At 62.4% G+C, this 15,558-nt stretch overlaps 1 protein-coding gene across 2 annotated transcripts in view; it reads left to right on the plus strand.

Moving 5' to 3' along the window:
- The first annotated feature begins 629 nt into the window (after positions 1-629).
- The window catches only part of DPH1 (diphthamide biosynthesis 1), a 23,146-nt gene continuing 8,217 nt past the window's right edge, over positions 630-15,558 (plus strand). The window contains exons 1-7 of one of the 2 annotated variants that reach the window (XM_053275605.1): positions 630-813; positions 2,803-2,955; positions 4,149-4,212; positions 9,380-9,501; positions 12,010-12,164; positions 13,253-13,374; positions 15,468-15,536. In XM_053275605.1, the coding sequence (XP_053131580.1) occupies positions 741-813; positions 2,803-2,955; positions 4,149-4,212; positions 9,380-9,501; positions 12,010-12,164; positions 13,253-13,374; positions 15,468-15,536 (758 nt within the window). In that variant the 5' untranslated portion in view covers positions 630-740. The remainder of the gene's footprint in view (positions 814-2,802; positions 2,956-4,148; positions 4,213-9,379; positions 9,502-12,009; positions 12,165-13,252; positions 13,375-15,467; positions 15,537-15,558) is intronic. The other variant, XM_053275606.1, reaches the window with a different exon arrangement.

A 15,558-nucleotide genomic window follows, 5' to 3' on the forward strand; every position in this document is an offset into this window, starting at 1 on the left:
GGTAGAAGAGGCCAGGGCATCTTTCGGGCAAAGGAAGCAGATCACGGCGGGGGGCTGACTTTTCCTTCCGTGGTGGCCTTTCCCTTAAGAGGGGACACTGGTGGATTCCCAGAACAGGTGTGGGGACAGGGCTGGGAGAGAGACTCCTGCCTGCCGCCTTGGAGAAGCCGCTGCTGCCAGTCTGTGCAGACAATACTGAGCGAGATAGGCCAAGGGTCTGACTCAGTCTACGGCAGCCTCCAGGGGCAGAGCTTTGCCTGCAGGAGGTCCGGGCTTCAATCCCTGGCAGCATCTGCTGCAGGTAGGGCTGGGAGAGACGCCTGCTCGAAGCCTTGGAGAGCTGCTGCCAGTCCGTGCTGGCAACACTAAGCTAGGCAGACCAAGGGTCTGACTCGGTATGAGGCAGCTCCCTATATCCCTAGCTCAGGGGTAGAGCCTTTGCTTGGCCTGCAGGGGGTCCCAGCGTCAATCCCTGGCGGCATCTACTGCAGGTAGGCCTGGGAGAAACGCCTGCTTGAAGCCTTGGGGAGCTGCTGCCAGCCAGAGTAGAGGCCGCCCTGGGCTAGGCGGGCCTGACTCGATATAAGGCAGGCAGCAGCAGCAGCTGAGCGCCTAAAGCCTTGCACGCATGCGCGCCGCCCTCGCTCGGTGCGCTCGGTCGAGGGCTTGCTCCTGCCTGGCTCTCGCGATCGGCGCTCCATTGGCTCTGCCTTTCTGGCCTCCACGTGGGTTCGGCAGCAATGGCGGCTCCCGCAGACGCGGGCGGTGGTTCCTCCAGCTCCGGCTCTTCCTCCGCTCCCGCCCCGGTTGCAGGTGAATTGGCGGGGCTGCGGGGCGGCCTACCCCACCCCTCCGCGCTGGTACTCGGGGCAGCTGAGCTCCCTTCGGGTATCTTCTTCGGAGGAAGAGATTTCCGGCTAGGCTGCTACTGGCTAGGGGGGCTCGACCCAGGTGGTTCCACTTTCTGGCCCGTCGCCTCCGTGCTGGGGCTGCCGCAGGCCTGTAGAGGAGAGATCTGGGCTGGACCGGGGAGGACCCTCTGCCGGCCAAGCAGATGCGGCCCCCTCCCCAAATAAACAAGCCCACCCACCAGCCAGGCCCTTTGGGTCTTGCCGGTCACCGCAAGCTGCCTCGTTGCGGGCCAGACTGGCCGTGGTGGGTGGTTGATTCTCTTGTGTGGAGCAGGCGGAGAGCAGCTGGCCCTCTCTGTCCCCAGCACAGCACCCCCCCCCCCGAGGCTGTGGCTGGGGTCTGCCTTATGCTTCCTTTTAGAGGGTGAGCCCTTCGGGGGGGACAGGGAGCCCCGCTTGTGTTTGTTTATTTGCTATTGCTCTGGGTCAACTGCTGTTTTGAAAACTTCTGTTGGAAAGCGGCATATCAATATTTGTTGTTGCTGCTGCTGTTGTTGATCGTGGAAGGAGAGCTGGTCTTGTGGCAGCGAGCATGAACGGCCCCCTTTGCTAAGCAGGGCCTGCCCTGGTTTGCATTTGGATGGGAGGCGGCGTGTGTGAGCACGGCCAGATGTTCCCCTTGGGGGAGGGGGCCGGTGTGTTCCCTGGCACAGGGATGCCCGGATGCTGTTGACTACAACCCCCATCACCCCCCAAGCAAAGGCTGTCACAGCTGGGGATTCTGGGAGTTGTAGTCCACCACCTCTGGGAAGAGCCCCCACCTGCCTGCTTGCCTGCAGAAGGTTCCCAGTCCCCTCCCTGGCAGCAGCATCTCCAAGACAGGGGGCTGGGAGAGAGAGACTCCTGCCTGCAACCTGGGAGAAGCCGCTGCCAGTCTGTGAAGACAACACTGAGCTAGATAGACCAGTGGTCTGACTCAGTAGATGGCAGCTCCTGGGGCTGTCTTTCCAGAGCAGTGAGATGGAGGCTTCCCGGCCGCGGGTGTTTGTCTGTGGGACTGCCAGCCCCAAGGGTGGGTGGAGTCTGGGGGAAGCCCCCTTCTTGTTGCGGGCGGGGGGGGGGTTGAAGGCTCCTTCTGTGGGGCAGGCTGCCATGGTTGGTGGGCAGATCTCTGGCACCCCGGGAGGGCCGCTCTGACCCTCGCGGACTGTGGCAAGGAGTCCTTTGCAGCCTTTGCCTGAAACATGAGGGGGGCTGCCGGCGACCTCCCCTCCTGCCCCCCGCCCCACTGCCCCCTGCCCCACTGCCCCGTGCTGCTTTCAGAATTGGAGTTGGAAGGGGGTGCTCCCCCCCCCCAAGGGGCGCGTTGCCTCTGACGCTGGAATAGGAACATGGGAAACTGGTCCGACCATTGTCTGCACTGGCTGGCAGCAGCTCTCCTACCTGGAGTGGCTTCTGCCGCCAGGGCGTGAACCGGGGCCCTTCTGCACGCTAAGCAGAGGCTCTCTCAGCCAGCTGTGTCCGTATCCCAAAGCAACCTCAAGAGGAGCCACAAGGCTGCTTTGAAGCTGCTTTGGGCTGAGCGAGGCCCTTGCTCTGTCTGGCCCAGCATTGCCCAGCACTGGCTGGCAGCAGCTCTCCAGGGCTGCAGGCAGGGCTTTTTCCCGGAAGCCCCACCTGCTGCCAGGGACTGAACCGGGGGCCCTTCTGCCTGCCAGGCGGAGCCTCCGCCCCCCTCCTCAAAATGGTGGCCTGCTTCACAGACCGTTTCTTCTTGGGTGCTGGGCTCTGTTTCCATTTCCATTGTGGAACAGTGATGAAAAGGGCGCCTCTGGCCGTATGCAGAGTGCCTCCCGCCCCAGCAACTGCGGCCGGCCTTGGAATGAGCGGGGAAGGGAGAGAGAGAGACCCCAGCCCCGCCTTGACTCGCTCGCGCCTCCTTCTCGCGTAGGGGGCCGGCCCCACCGCCGAGTGGCTCACCAGATCCCCCACGAGATCCTGTCGGACCCGGAGCTCCAGGCGGCCGTGGGGTCCCTCCCGCCCAACTACAACTTTGAGATCCACAAGACGGTCTGGCGGCTACGGCAGGCCCAGGCGAAGCGAGGTGAGTCCCTTGGCCCCATTGTGTGTGTGTGTGTAGGGGTGGGGGTCTTCCGTGGGGCGAGGCGTGGCAGTGGACAAGGTGGTGGATTTGTGGGGGGGGGGGGGCTGTTGCAAAGTGGCAGGATGCCCCTTGTCCGTCCCCCCCCCCGCTTTCTAGGGAGCAAGAAGAGGGCGTTGGGCACTGACTGCATGGGGCATACAGAGGCGTTGAGACGCCTCCCCGCTCCTTAGCTGAGCCCAGGAAGCTGCCGTTGACGGAGTCCGGCCCTGGGCCCGCCCAGCTCAGGGTTCCCTGCACTGACTGGCAGCGTCTCCTCCGAGGTTCCAGGCAGGCGTCTCTCCCAGGCCAGGGGTTGGACCTGGGAGCCGGGGAAGAAGGGGGTGGGCTGTCGCTCTGCCCCTGCGTGGCCACGCTCCTTGGCGGCAGCATCTCCAGGAAGGGCTGGGAGAGACTCCCCGCTGAAGCCTTGGAAGCACTGCTGCCAGTCAGAGTAGGACGCAGCTTCCTTGGTTCCTATGGAGACAGAATCGGGGGGGGGGGCTCCACTTGGCAGAAGTGCTGGGTGAGTCAGTAGGCACTCTTCACATGCTTATGGGCACCCGGAACGTCCCCAGCCTCAAGTTGAACCCCCGTGTGGGAATCGGGGTGTGGGGCTCAGAGAGCCTCCTCAGAACGCTGGAGGGGGAGGTCCCCTGCCAGGGGGATCCCCAGGTGTTGCGGACTACAACTCCCATCACCCCCCAACCCAAGGCCATGGCCGCTGGGGATGCTGGCAGTTGTGGCAGGGCCCAGCTTGGTTTCCACATCTGGAACCTAGGAAGCTGCCATATACTGAGTCAGGCCCTTGGTCTGTCTAGCTCAGGACTGTCTACCCAGGCTGGCAGCGGCTTCTGCGAGGTGGCAGGCAGGAGTCTCTCTCTCCCAGCCCGATCTTGGAGATGCTGCTGCCAGGGAGGGGACGTGGGACTTCCAGCGGCTCTTCCCAGGGCAGCCCCTCTCACAGAGCTCACCTCACACGGAGTCTCCCATCCAAATGCAAACCGGGGCGGGCCCTGCTTAGCAGAGGGGACAAGGCATGCTTTGCGACCCCCAGTTCCGCGGGAGCCCCCTTCTGGCGGAGGCGGCTGGGGGCTTCTGGGTGTGCCCTCCCCGGACCTGAGCGCCCCCCCGCCCCTGCCCCCTTTCTCTTCCAGTGGCGCTGCAGATGCCCGAAGGCCTCCTCATGTTCGCCTGCACCCTGGTGGACATCATGGAGAGGTGAGCCAGCGGGGAGAGAGGGCGGGTGGGTGGGGGGCCGTATCCAGGCACTGCTGGCCGCGGAGAGCTGTGTGGCCCGGGAGGCGCCCGGAGACCCGTGTTTCCCGTGCCGGGGGTCTCACTGCTGGCCCAGTCGCGGGGAAACGAAGCCCCTGGGGTGATGCCGGCTTCCCAGACCCCTTTCCGGGTGGGGCGTCGTGAGCGCGGAGGAGCGCAGCCCTCTGGGGCAGGGGGTATTGGGTGGGGGGCACCGGTCTCTGGCTGGGCCCTGGTCGGCGGCAGCCTCCCTGCCTGCTCCCGCTGCTGCTGCTGCTGCTGCCCCTTTAAGAGCCAGCTGCCTCCCTCCCGGCAGGGGGCTTGCTTTCATGTCTCCGACTTCAAAGGCGGCTGATTATGGCCGTCCTTTTATCTGAATGGAACCCCAAGCGTGACTCCACAGCAGCAATCCTTGACTCCCGGGGGCTTTGGCTTGCATATAAGCGCACGGAGCAGGCAGGGACCAGGTGCAGTGGTTAGAGCGCTGGACGAGGACTGGGGAGACCCGAGTTCAAATCCCTGTGCAGCCATGGAACTGATAGGAGTGTGTGTGTGTCTTTATTTATTCCTGGTTCTGTCTGGAGATGCCGCCAGGGAGGGAACTTGGAGCCTAGATGCTCTTCCCAGAGCGGCCCCATCCCCTGAGGGGAAGATCTTAGAGTGCTCTCACCTCTAGTCCCCCTTTCGTATGCAACCCGGGTGGACCCTGCTTAGCTAAGGGGGCAACTCTTGCTTGCCACCACAAGACCAGCTCTTTTCCTAGATATATAGGTAGATATAATATCACCTTGGAAACTGGCTTATGGCTAAAGTCACTGGAAAAAGTGGTAACGTGCCTGATTCCGTTACCCTCGGAGTTGCCCCCTTTCCCATGCCTGATTCCGTTACCCTGGGACCTGATCCTTACCTGTGCCTGATTCCGTTACCCTAGGGATTGCCCCCTTACCCGTGCCTGATTCCGTTACCCTAGGGATTGCCCCCTTACCCATGCCTGATTCCGTTACCCTCGGAGTTGCCCCCTTTCCCATGCCTGATTCCGTTACCCTGGGACCTGATCCTTACCTGTGCCTGATTCCGTTACCCTAGGGATTGCCCCCTTACCCGTGCCTGATTCCGTTACCCTAGGGATTGCCCCCTTACCCATGCCTGATTCCGTTACCCTCGGAGTTGCCCCCTTTCCCATGCCTGATTCCGTTACCCTGGGACCTGATCCTTACCTGTGCCTGATTCCGTTACCCTAGGGATTGCCCCCGTACCCGTGCCTGATTCCGTTACCCTAGGGATTGCACCCTTACCTGTGCCTGATTCCGTTACCCTAGGGCCTGACCCTTACCTGTGCCTGATTCCGTTTCCCTAGGGCCTGACCCTTACCCGTGCCTGATTCCGTTACCCTCGGAGTTGCCCCCTTTCCCATGCCTGATTCCGTTACCCTAGGGCCTGACCCTTACCTGTGCCTGATTCCTTTACCCTAGGGATTGCCCCCTTACCTGTGCCTGATTCCGTTACCCCAGGGATTGCCCCCTTACCCGTGCCTGATTCCGTTGCCCTTGGAGTTGCCCTGTGGATGGTCGAAGCACTCCAGGCCCATTAAGAAACCCAACAGCATTGCACATGTTTCTGTCTCTGGGAAGCCAAGCCAAGCCGACGCCACCCTCTCCCTGGCCTTCTCAGCCTTTCCGGAAAGGGGCTTTGGGTACGGCGGCTGTCCTCCGTGCCTTGGAATCTCGGCTTGTGGGGTGGGAAGGCGGGGGCCGTGGGTCCCGTCTGCCCCCCAGCAGCTGTTGTGCTTGGCCTTCGCCGGGTGAGGCTGCGTGCAGGGCTGGCGTCCTGCGGCTGGTGTGGTAATTGCCATGCAGAGACGCATCCAGGCGAGGTGCTGCTGGGAGTGTGGGGCTGAGCGCTAGACCGCCTCTCCTCCCCCCCCCCGCGCTCCCCTGTTTAATATTAACTCGCTCTGCCAGAGACGGCTCCCCACGAAATGTGGCGGCTGCAAGGGAGGTGGGCGTGGGGGCTGGTCATCCCGGGGCCTGCCAGAGGGGAAGCCGGCCAGGCTGGCGGGGGGGGCGGGGTCCTTCGGCGTGAGCGTGGATTCGTCCCCTCTGCTAAGCAGGGTCCAGCAGCTAGAGGAAGTCCTTTTTCACACACAGCATAGTGAACCTATGGAACTCTCTGCCACAAGAGGTGGTGATGGCCACTAGCGTAGATGGCTTTAGAAGGGGCCGAGACCAATTCACAGAGGCAGACTGCTGCGGTACATGGAGGCTCTTCCTAGCGACCGTGGTTCTGAAGCTCTCCCTTAGCCAGAGGTAGCTCTTTCGAGTGTGTGTGTGTGGGGGGGGTGGCAAGTGAGGCCCCATTAGCATTTTTTTTTTAAGTGGATGGGGCAGAGAGTGGTGGCTGTGAGTCCTGTAAGCCCCCGCCCAGGAGAAGAGTGTGACTTAGTGGCAACCAGGGCTGCCTCTCTCCTGCACGCCTAAAATAATCGCGGCAATTGGCATTCCGCGCCCACTTTGGTTCCCGGCTGCTCTGCCTCCGAAAGCTGAACTCTGTGACCTGCATGAATTATCGCCTGCGTCTTCTTCCCGTCTGTACTTTATTCGGTCCGTGAGGGAGGGCAGGCAAAGAAACATGGCCCTCCTCCCCGCAGCCCTGGGAATTCTGGGCAACCTCTACCCTCCCGCCAAGAGCGGGGGAAGCGGGGATCGTTGCTACGCTTCGTTGCCAGGCTGTGGTCATCCCTCCTATATCCCTGACCCCAAACCATTCGGGGGAAACGGCAGCCCTTTTTGCACAGGGTCAGGGTCAGGGTAGCAACGAGCAAAGGCTTGTAAATGGGGTATCTGGTTCGGCAAGCAAAATCCCCTACGGTGCGAGGGTGCAAACGTTTCGGATAAACCAGGAAGCACCTATCGGGGGGTCAGAAAGGTCAAATGGGAGATCGCATGTGGCAGGTAAGCGACTCGGCGTATCGGTGCCGGAAGTTTGGCCTTGTTGGTTATATACCCGAGCCAAGGTGGGCGAGCAGGAGTGCTTGGTTGCTGATGAAAACATCGATACGGTGGGCATAACGGAGACCGGGTGGAACGGTGAGACCCAGTGGGGCACGGGGTTATTCCTGGGTACAAACTCTACAGAAAGGGCAGAGTAGCACCATATAGTAAAGAAGGGATCGCATCCCACCAGCTAGTCAACCCAGGAGGCACCCAGAAATATTGTGGGCCGGGATACGGGGACGGAAAGGAAATGTGCTTCCTGGGGAGGTGCTGTTGCCCTCCGGATCATAACGCTGAGAGTGACCTGGGGTTGGAGGAGCAGACCAGAGAGGCGTCGGAGAGAGAGCCGTAACAACGAGTGACCTCAATCACCCGCCCATAGACAAGGCAAATTCACATGCGGCGGGTATTGACAGGGAGGGCAGATTTCTAGACCTGCTCAGTGGTTGTGCCTTAGAACCGCTGGACGACGCAGAGAAGTGGGCTTGATCCTGAGTGGTGCCCAGGACCGGGCGAGAGATGTCAGAGCTGGAGAGCCATTGGGGGCCGTGATAAGGGGACAGGTCCCTGCGTGGCTTGGTGGCTGGTCGAAGGGCGGGAGACCGAGAGCAGTGCCAACAAGCCGGGCCTGGCTGCTCAGAACTTAGCCTTCCTTTCTGGCGGGTACCTCCCACCCCTCGACTTAAATCCAATCCCTCTTCACAAATAGTGCCACCGGAACTGCCAAACCGGTTCAGTCAGGCGCTGGCCGGTTCGACCAAACCGGTTCGACCAAACTGGCTGGCCGGTTCGACCAAACCGGTTCGACCAAACTGGCTGGCCAGTTCGACCAAACCGATTCGACCAAACTGGCTGGCCAGTTCGACCAAACCGGTTCGACCAAACTGGCTGGCCGGCTCGACCAAACCGGTTCGACCAAACTGGCTGGCCGGTTCGACCAAACCGGTTCGACCAAACTGGCTGGCCGGTTCGACCAAACCGGTTCGACCAAACTGGCTGGCCGGCTCGACCAAACCGGTTCGGTTTTATTCCGACTTGGATTCGAATCCGAGCCGAACGGCGAGTGGGGATCCATGCACACCCTCCTCCTCGTGGGTTCTTTACATCCTCTGTGTGTCGGGAAGAGGAGGCAGGCACGCCATCCGCAAAATAGAAAACGGAGATTTGGAGGTTGGGGCTTCTTCTTCTTCCCCAGGAAGCCGGAGTGGTGGGGCAGGCAGCTCCTTGGTTGGGTCTGCGCATGCCAATGGACTCCCTCTCTCTGCCTGCCGCCCCGCAGCCCTGGCAGAGGAGGCCGTTAGCGCAGTGCTGCCCTCCGGCCCTTTCCAATCAGAGTTAATGGTCTGTTTATCATGTGACATTTGACGGGCCGAGGGCTGGGGAGTCGGCGGCGAAGCCGAACCGGAGAGTTCCCTGCTGCACTCGGCCACCCCAGGCGCTGCTTCATGGGCGGGGTTGGGCCGAGCGGGGTTCCCAGGCTCCGTGGCCACCGGAGAAGCCCGGGACGGAGAGCTGGTCTTGCCTGGATGGCCCCCTTTGCCAAGCAGGGCCCGCCTGGGGTTGCATCTGGACGGGTGACTCCGTGTGAGCGCTGCAAGATACGCCCCTCGGGGGACGGAGCTCGGCGGCAGAACCTCGGCCTTCCATGCCGAAGGTCCCCTGCTGACTCAGCCAAGAGGCGCCTTTGGAAAGGGGCGATTCTCTTGTATTTCGCAGGGGGAGAGCAACTGGCCATATCCGACCCCAGCACAGCACCCCTCCAGTGGCTGTTGCTGGTGTCTTTCTTAGGTTTCTTTTTAGACTGTGAGCCCTTTGGGAACAGGGAGCCATGGAATGAATGAATCGATTGCTGTATGTCAACCGCTTTGGGGGCTTTGGTGGAAAAGCGGGCTATCAATCCTCGCCGTCTCCGTCCGTATTCATTCCCGGGTGGCAGCACCTCCAGGTCGGGCCGGGACAGACTCTTACCTGGAACCTTGAGAGAGCTGCTGCCGGTCAGTGCAGACAACCCTGAGTTCAATGGACGGAGGGTCAGACACGGTTTGTGGCCGCTTCCTAGCCTCCTGTGCCTGCTGCCGCCGAGGTAGTGACGCCCCGTCCTGTGTGCCCCCTTCCCCCTCCCCACTCCTCTCTTGCAGGTTCACGGGTGCAGAAGCTGTCGTGATGGGGGACGTGACGTATGGGGCCTGCTGCGTGGACGACTTCACCGCCCGGGCCTTGGGAGCTGACTTCCTGGTCCACTATGGCCACAGCTGCCTGGGTAGGTAGCCCGGACCCTGTCTTCGCCCTGGGCCCTCCTTGCCCCCACTCAGCGAGTGGATTGCCAGTCAGAGCAGACAGTCCTGAGCTCGATGGACCAAGGGGCGGACTCAGTAGGCAGCAGCTTCCTACGGGTTGGGGCTTCCTCGGTGGTGGAGCTTGTGCTTTGCATGCAGGGTTCGCTCCCCAACAGAATCTCCCGGCAGAGCTGGGAAAGGCCCCTTCTAAAAGCCTGGGGAGCTGCTGCCAGGCAGAGCAGACAGTCCCGAGCTCGATGGACCGAGGGGCTGACTCAGTAGGCAGCAGCTTCCTACGGGATGGGGCTTCCTCGGTGGTGGAGCTTGTGCTTTGCATGCAGGGTTCGCTCCCCAACAAAATCTCCCGGCAGAGCTGGGAAAGGCCCCTTCTAAAAGCCTGGGGAGCTGCTGCCAGCCAGAGCAGACAGTCCTGAGCTCGATGGACCGAGGGGCTGACTCAGTAGGCAGCAGCTTCCACATGTCCCTATTCTCAGGGCAGGATGTGAGATTCCTTCACGTGGAACGGATGGCTTGCCGGCTTCTTTGCACGGCAGCCAGAATCCCAGGGGTGGCGGCGGCGGCTGCTGCTTCTTCACCGTGGCGGGAGCGGGAGGGTCTTTATCCGCCTGGCGGCCTCACCTGCATGCGTGCCAAGCCCCCACCCACCCCCTCCCAGGGGGCTGGGGAGGCGAGGGCTGAATGGGGGGGGCGCTGTTGTTGCTGGGCGCGGGGAGGAGGAGGAGGAGGGGGCTGAAGAGGGAGGGAGGGAGGATGGAGAGGCTGCCGACTCCCTAGGCAGAACGGTACCCTGGATTCTGTTGCCATGGAAACTGCCTCCGCTGTCCCAGATGCTGCTAACTTTGAAGTCCACCCAGGATGGAATCGGCTCAAAATAACAGGGAAAGGCGGGTGGGGCGGGGCGGGGGGGGGGAGAAAGGGCCGCGTGAGCTTTTAAGGTGGATTTGCAGAATTATCACGGGGGGGGGTGGAGGCAGGGGGGGGTCTGTGTCTCTGCCAGCCTTCCTCCTCCTCCTCCTCCTCCTCCTCTGCTGATTATACGGGCTTCTGCTGCTGTGAGCATCACCACCACGGTGGCAGCCGCTTAGGGGGCCCGCATGTCAGGAAAGTGGGGCAGGGAGGTTCAGAAGGCATCCTCAGAGCAGGCCCTAGCCAACCTTAAAGTGGGGGGGGGGGTTTCAGGGGGTGCCAATAAATGTAGGGGGCGACTTATTTAAAAATCCCCTTATTTTAAAAATTGTTGAAATATGGGTAGAGGGGAGACCCACTCCAGCGCCCCCCTCTCGGCTGTGGGTTTGCATCAAAGTGAGGGGAGAATGTTGGGCGGGTGGCCGGGGAATTTGAAGAAAAGCAGATAATTTTCTTTTTTTAAAACCTATGTAAAATATATGTCTACCTTCCGTGGGGTGTACATCTTGTACCCAGTTGCCCGGGAGTGAGCTGGCAATTCGGTACACTTTGGGATGGCGGAGCAGAGAGGGTGGTCTGTTCCACCCCCCATCCTCCCAAATTTTCCATGGGTCTGGTGGGGGCGGGGGGAGATGGTATTGTGCACAAAATATTAAAGCTGAAACGGCCCCCCCTTGTGGCCACAGCGAGGACTTACTAGCAATTGCAGATTAACGGGGTGGGGGGGTGATGTGGGGAGGGGAATTACTGGCTGCACGAACTCCTCTCCCCCCCCCCCGCCCGCCCGAGCTCACAGCGCCAGATTTCCAGCACCGCAGGGGTGTCTCGTGTACGTCTGACATCCAGCTCAATTTAGGGGTGTTTTATTGACACAGCAATACAACTTTGCTGGCTGGAAATTAGAAACATCCCAAATGATGCATCGAGGAATCCCAAATTAGCAGCTTGGGAGAAACCGCTGCACACGCAGTGCCCATTTTGGAAATATTTGCGTGCGTGCGTGTGTGGTCTGTTTTGCAGGCCTGTGGGGTTGGGGGTGGGTTTCTACCAGATTCCCATCATGTTGGGTGTGAGCTGCGGGTGACAGAAGAAGAGGGAATTGTTGTGGCCTGTGTTTTTCCATCTGGCCATGGGAAGCTGCCGTATACTGAGTCCGGCCCTTGGTCCATCTAGCTTAGAACTGCCTACACTGACTGGCAGCAGCTCTCCAAGGTTTCAGGGATGCCAACAGGGAAAAGAATCTGGGACTTCCTGAATGCAAGACAGGCGCTTGGCCACGGAGCTCCGGCCCCCTTATCCCCTCAGGGTTAGGGTCTCCCGGTGCTCACCGGCGGTTGCCCATCCAAACGCAAACCAAGCCAGACCCTGCTTAGCAACCGGGTTTGGTGGGGGGGCCCTCTGAGCTCCCTTCTGACCCGTCTTACGATTCAGCGAGGCGGGTGTATGTAGCAAGCGGGGAGCCTTGGCATGTGCCGGAGAGGGGCTCTGGGTGCCTCCTTCCCCCCCCCTCTACTCTGGGACGGACGCACACACGCCTCCAGCCCTCCCTCCTTCTCCCCCCGCAGTCCCCATCGACTCCACGCGGGGGGTGAAGATGCTCTACGTCTTTGTGGACATCAAGATCGACACGGCCCATTTCGTCGAGACGCTGCGCTTCAACTTCCAGAAGGGGGCCCGGCTGGCCCTGGTCAGCACGGTCCAGTTTGTGTCTGCCCTGCAGGTGGGCTGGAGAGCCCCTCGGTTTGGGAATGTGGGCCGGGGGGGGGGGCTTTTCTTCCCCGCCGTGGGGTGGGGTGGGGGGCTGGTCCCATCTTCTCGGAGCCTGTGAGTCGGCGGGGGGGCGGTGTGGGGGGAGACTCCCTCCGTGGGGATGCTGCCGCCAGGGCCCAGCAGAGCCTCCTCGGTCACGGAGCTCCAGGCCCGGCCTCCGCAGGGGAGGGTCTCACGGCCCCCCACGGGCCGTCTCCCATCCCATCCCAGTGCAAACCAAGGCAGGCCCTGCTTAGCAGAGGGGGCCCTTGGTGCTCGCTGCCACCAGGCCGGCTCTCCTCGAATCCAGCGCTTGGGGTCTCTGGGCTCTCGAGGCAGGGGGTGGGAGGCACGCCGTGTAGCTCAGAGTCCCTCCTCCTCGGGAGCAGCTGCTGGGGATAAACGGAAGGGGACGCAGGATGCTGCCGGATCCTGAGTCAGGCCCTTGGTCCATCCGGCTCAGGGCCACCAGCACTGACTGGCAGCGGCTCTCCAAAGGTTCCGGGCAGGAGCCCCTCCCAGCCCTCCCTGGAGAGGCTGCCTCCAGGGAGGGGCCCTTCTGCGTGCCAAGCGGCCCCTCCGCCCCCCGAGCGACAGCCCCCTCCCCAAAGGCGGCCTGCCGGCGTCTCCCATCCAGGCCCTGACCACACCAAGGCCTGCTTAGCTTCGGCGGGGTCCCTGAACCTGCTCGGGGGGGGGGGGGGGCCCAGGGCCGTTTCCCAGCCGGCTCTGCTCGGTCGGCACCTCTGGCCGGACTCTTGGGGGGCCCCATCCAGCCTCCCCGCGAACAGGGGTTCCCAGGGGTTGTGGACTCCAACTCCCATCACCCCCAGGCAAAGGCCGTGGCAGCTGAGCCTGCTGGGAGTTGTAGTCCACCACACCGGGGAACCCCTGTTCGAGGGGACCGAGGTCCCCTCCTGCTCCCCGTCAGAATATCTCGCCCCTCCCCACAAAGGGGGGACCCCCAGGGAGGGCAGCGATCGGGGGGGGGGGAGCGCACGGACACGCCCCTCCCCACCGGTCTCCATTTCCTGCTTTTTCCTCCCACCCCGGACTCAGGCGGCCACCCGGGAACTTCGACCCGACTTCGCCGTCTGCGCCCCGCAGAGCAAGCCTCTTTCGCCCGGAGAGCTCCTGGGCTGCACCGCCCCCCGCCTGGCCCGGGAGACGGATGCCGTCGTGTGAGTAGCCGCCGAGGGAGGGGGCCTCTGGGCATGTGCGGGGTGCCCGGCACAGCGGCGGCAAACGGCCCCCCCCCCGCCCACGGAGGCATCTCCGCCGCCTCTCCTGTGTTGGCCGCGGGAGGCACTGCGGCCGATACTCCTCTGCCAGGTTTCGGACGGGGGGTCTTTCCCAGCCCCGCCTGGAGATGCCGCCGCCGCCGCCGCCAGGGGTTGAACCGGATTGAGCGACGGCCCCCTCCCCTAGGAAGCTGCCGCCGTCGACTGAGCTGAACCCTTGCTCCGTCTCGCTCGCGCTTGTCTACTCTGACCGGCAGCCGCTCCGCCAGGTTTCGAACGGGGCTCTTTCCCGGCCCCGCCTGGAGATGCCGCCGCCGCCGCCGCCAGGGATGGACCTGGGGACCCTCTGCCTGCCGAGCAGGATTGAGCCCCCCGTCCCTGCCGTTTCCTCCCCCCCCCACAGGAAGTCATCGGTGCGGACGAAAGACCTGCAGCGTCTGCCGGGGGGGGGCTCCCCTCTTCCCTGCGCTGGCGGAGACCCACCCGCTCTGCCCCCCTCCCCGGCCGTGGGGCTGGGCCTTGGATGGGGGGCGGGGGGATGGGGCTGGCAGCCAGGGAAGATGGATGTTTGGGGCCTGCTGCTGCTGCTACCCCGTTAATTGTCTTTCAGGACAGGGAATTAGACAAGCCCCCTCCATCCCCCCCCCCTTCTGCACACCTAATTATTGGAGGTAATGGAACTGCTTAATGCGCTGTGAACACGGCCGGGCCATCGAGCTCGCGGAGGATTAATAACGGCCCACCCGGAGGCGGGAGGGTGGCCAGGCCAGGCTGCAGGGAGGGGGCCCCCCTTTCTAGGGTGGCGTCGGAGGGCGTCGGAGGGCAGGAATCTCGGCCCTTGCCGAGATACTGTGGCTGTGGACCCCCTGCTAACGGGGCCAGGAGGCGCCTTCCTCAAAGTGGCGGTTCTCTGGATGGAGCAGGCGGGGAGCAACTGGCCCTGTCCGTCCCCGGCACAGCACCCCTCCAGGGGCTGGTGTCGGTCTGATCTTTCCTGTTGCGATTGTGAGCCCTTTCGGGACAGGGAGCCATCTTTCTTTATCTTAGCTATATCTTTGTGAACTGCCTTGGGAAGTTTTGTTGAAAAGCATTATATAAATATTTGGTGTTGGTGTTGGTGTTGTTGTTGTTGGCCGTAGTGCAATGGAAGAGCAATTGCTAGGCATGCAGAAGGCCCCAGGTTCGGTCCCTGGCAGCATCTCCGGGTAGGACTGGGAAAGACTCCGGCCTGGGAGATCTGCTGCCAGTCAGAGTAGTCAGTACTGAGCTAGATGGACGAAGGGTCTGACTCAGTAAATGGCAGCTACCAAGGCTCTTAATTTAGCATCCAGGACGGTACCCGCAGCAGTTGCCGGCTCGGCTCAGCGCCTCCCTGCCCAGTTCCCCGGCCTGCTTGGCCGCCTTTGCCGGGGCCTGGCCGGCGGGGGGTGAGGTGGGGCGGGCGAGAGGGGGCCGCTTCGCCCAGAGACAGCCCCGCTGCTCCCATTTCGATTCGGATTCCGAGTCCTCCGTCCCATTTCCCGCGCTTTCTCCCGCCTGCCTTAAGGGAGTGAGAGGACGGGAAATGAATTCGGGCGGAAGACCTGACGGGATTCTGCCTTTAATTGGAGAGCGACGTTTTGGGGGGTCGGGGCTAATTTGTTGGGGGGCAGGAGGGGGGGCATGATAGATTCCAGAGACAGGGCTAATGGCAGGGAGGAGAACCTAGACGTGGGGGGGGGGGCGGCGGTGTGGGGCAGGGCAGCCGAAGAGAGGATCTCTTCCCCATGCCCCTTAGACAAGGCTCTTGGCCCCCCAAGTCCAGCGTTGTCTACCCTGACTGGCAGCGGCTTCTCGCAGGTGGCAGTCCCTCCCAGGCCTGCCTGCAGACGCTGCCAGGGAGGGAACCTGGACGTTGGAGTTAACGGGAGGAGGAACCTGAGTGTGTGTGTGTTTGTGTGTTTGTGTGTGTACACAGAGGTATGTCTGGGACCCACCATTCAAGTCTCACCCCCCACACCCCCCCCCCCCCACGGCTTCCCTTCCTGCTGCAGGTACCTCGGAGACGGGCGTTTCCACTTGGAGTCGGTCATGATTGCCAACCCAGGAATCCCAGCCTACAGGTACGGGTCGGTGTGCGTATCG

This window comes from Hemicordylus capensis, chromosome 12 (assembly GCF_027244095.1).
Source record: "Hemicordylus capensis ecotype Gifberg chromosome 12, rHemCap1.1.pri, whole genome shotgun sequence".
In the NCBI taxonomy this organism is placed as follows: domain Eukaryota; kingdom Metazoa; phylum Chordata; class Lepidosauria; order Squamata; family Cordylidae; genus Hemicordylus; species Hemicordylus capensis.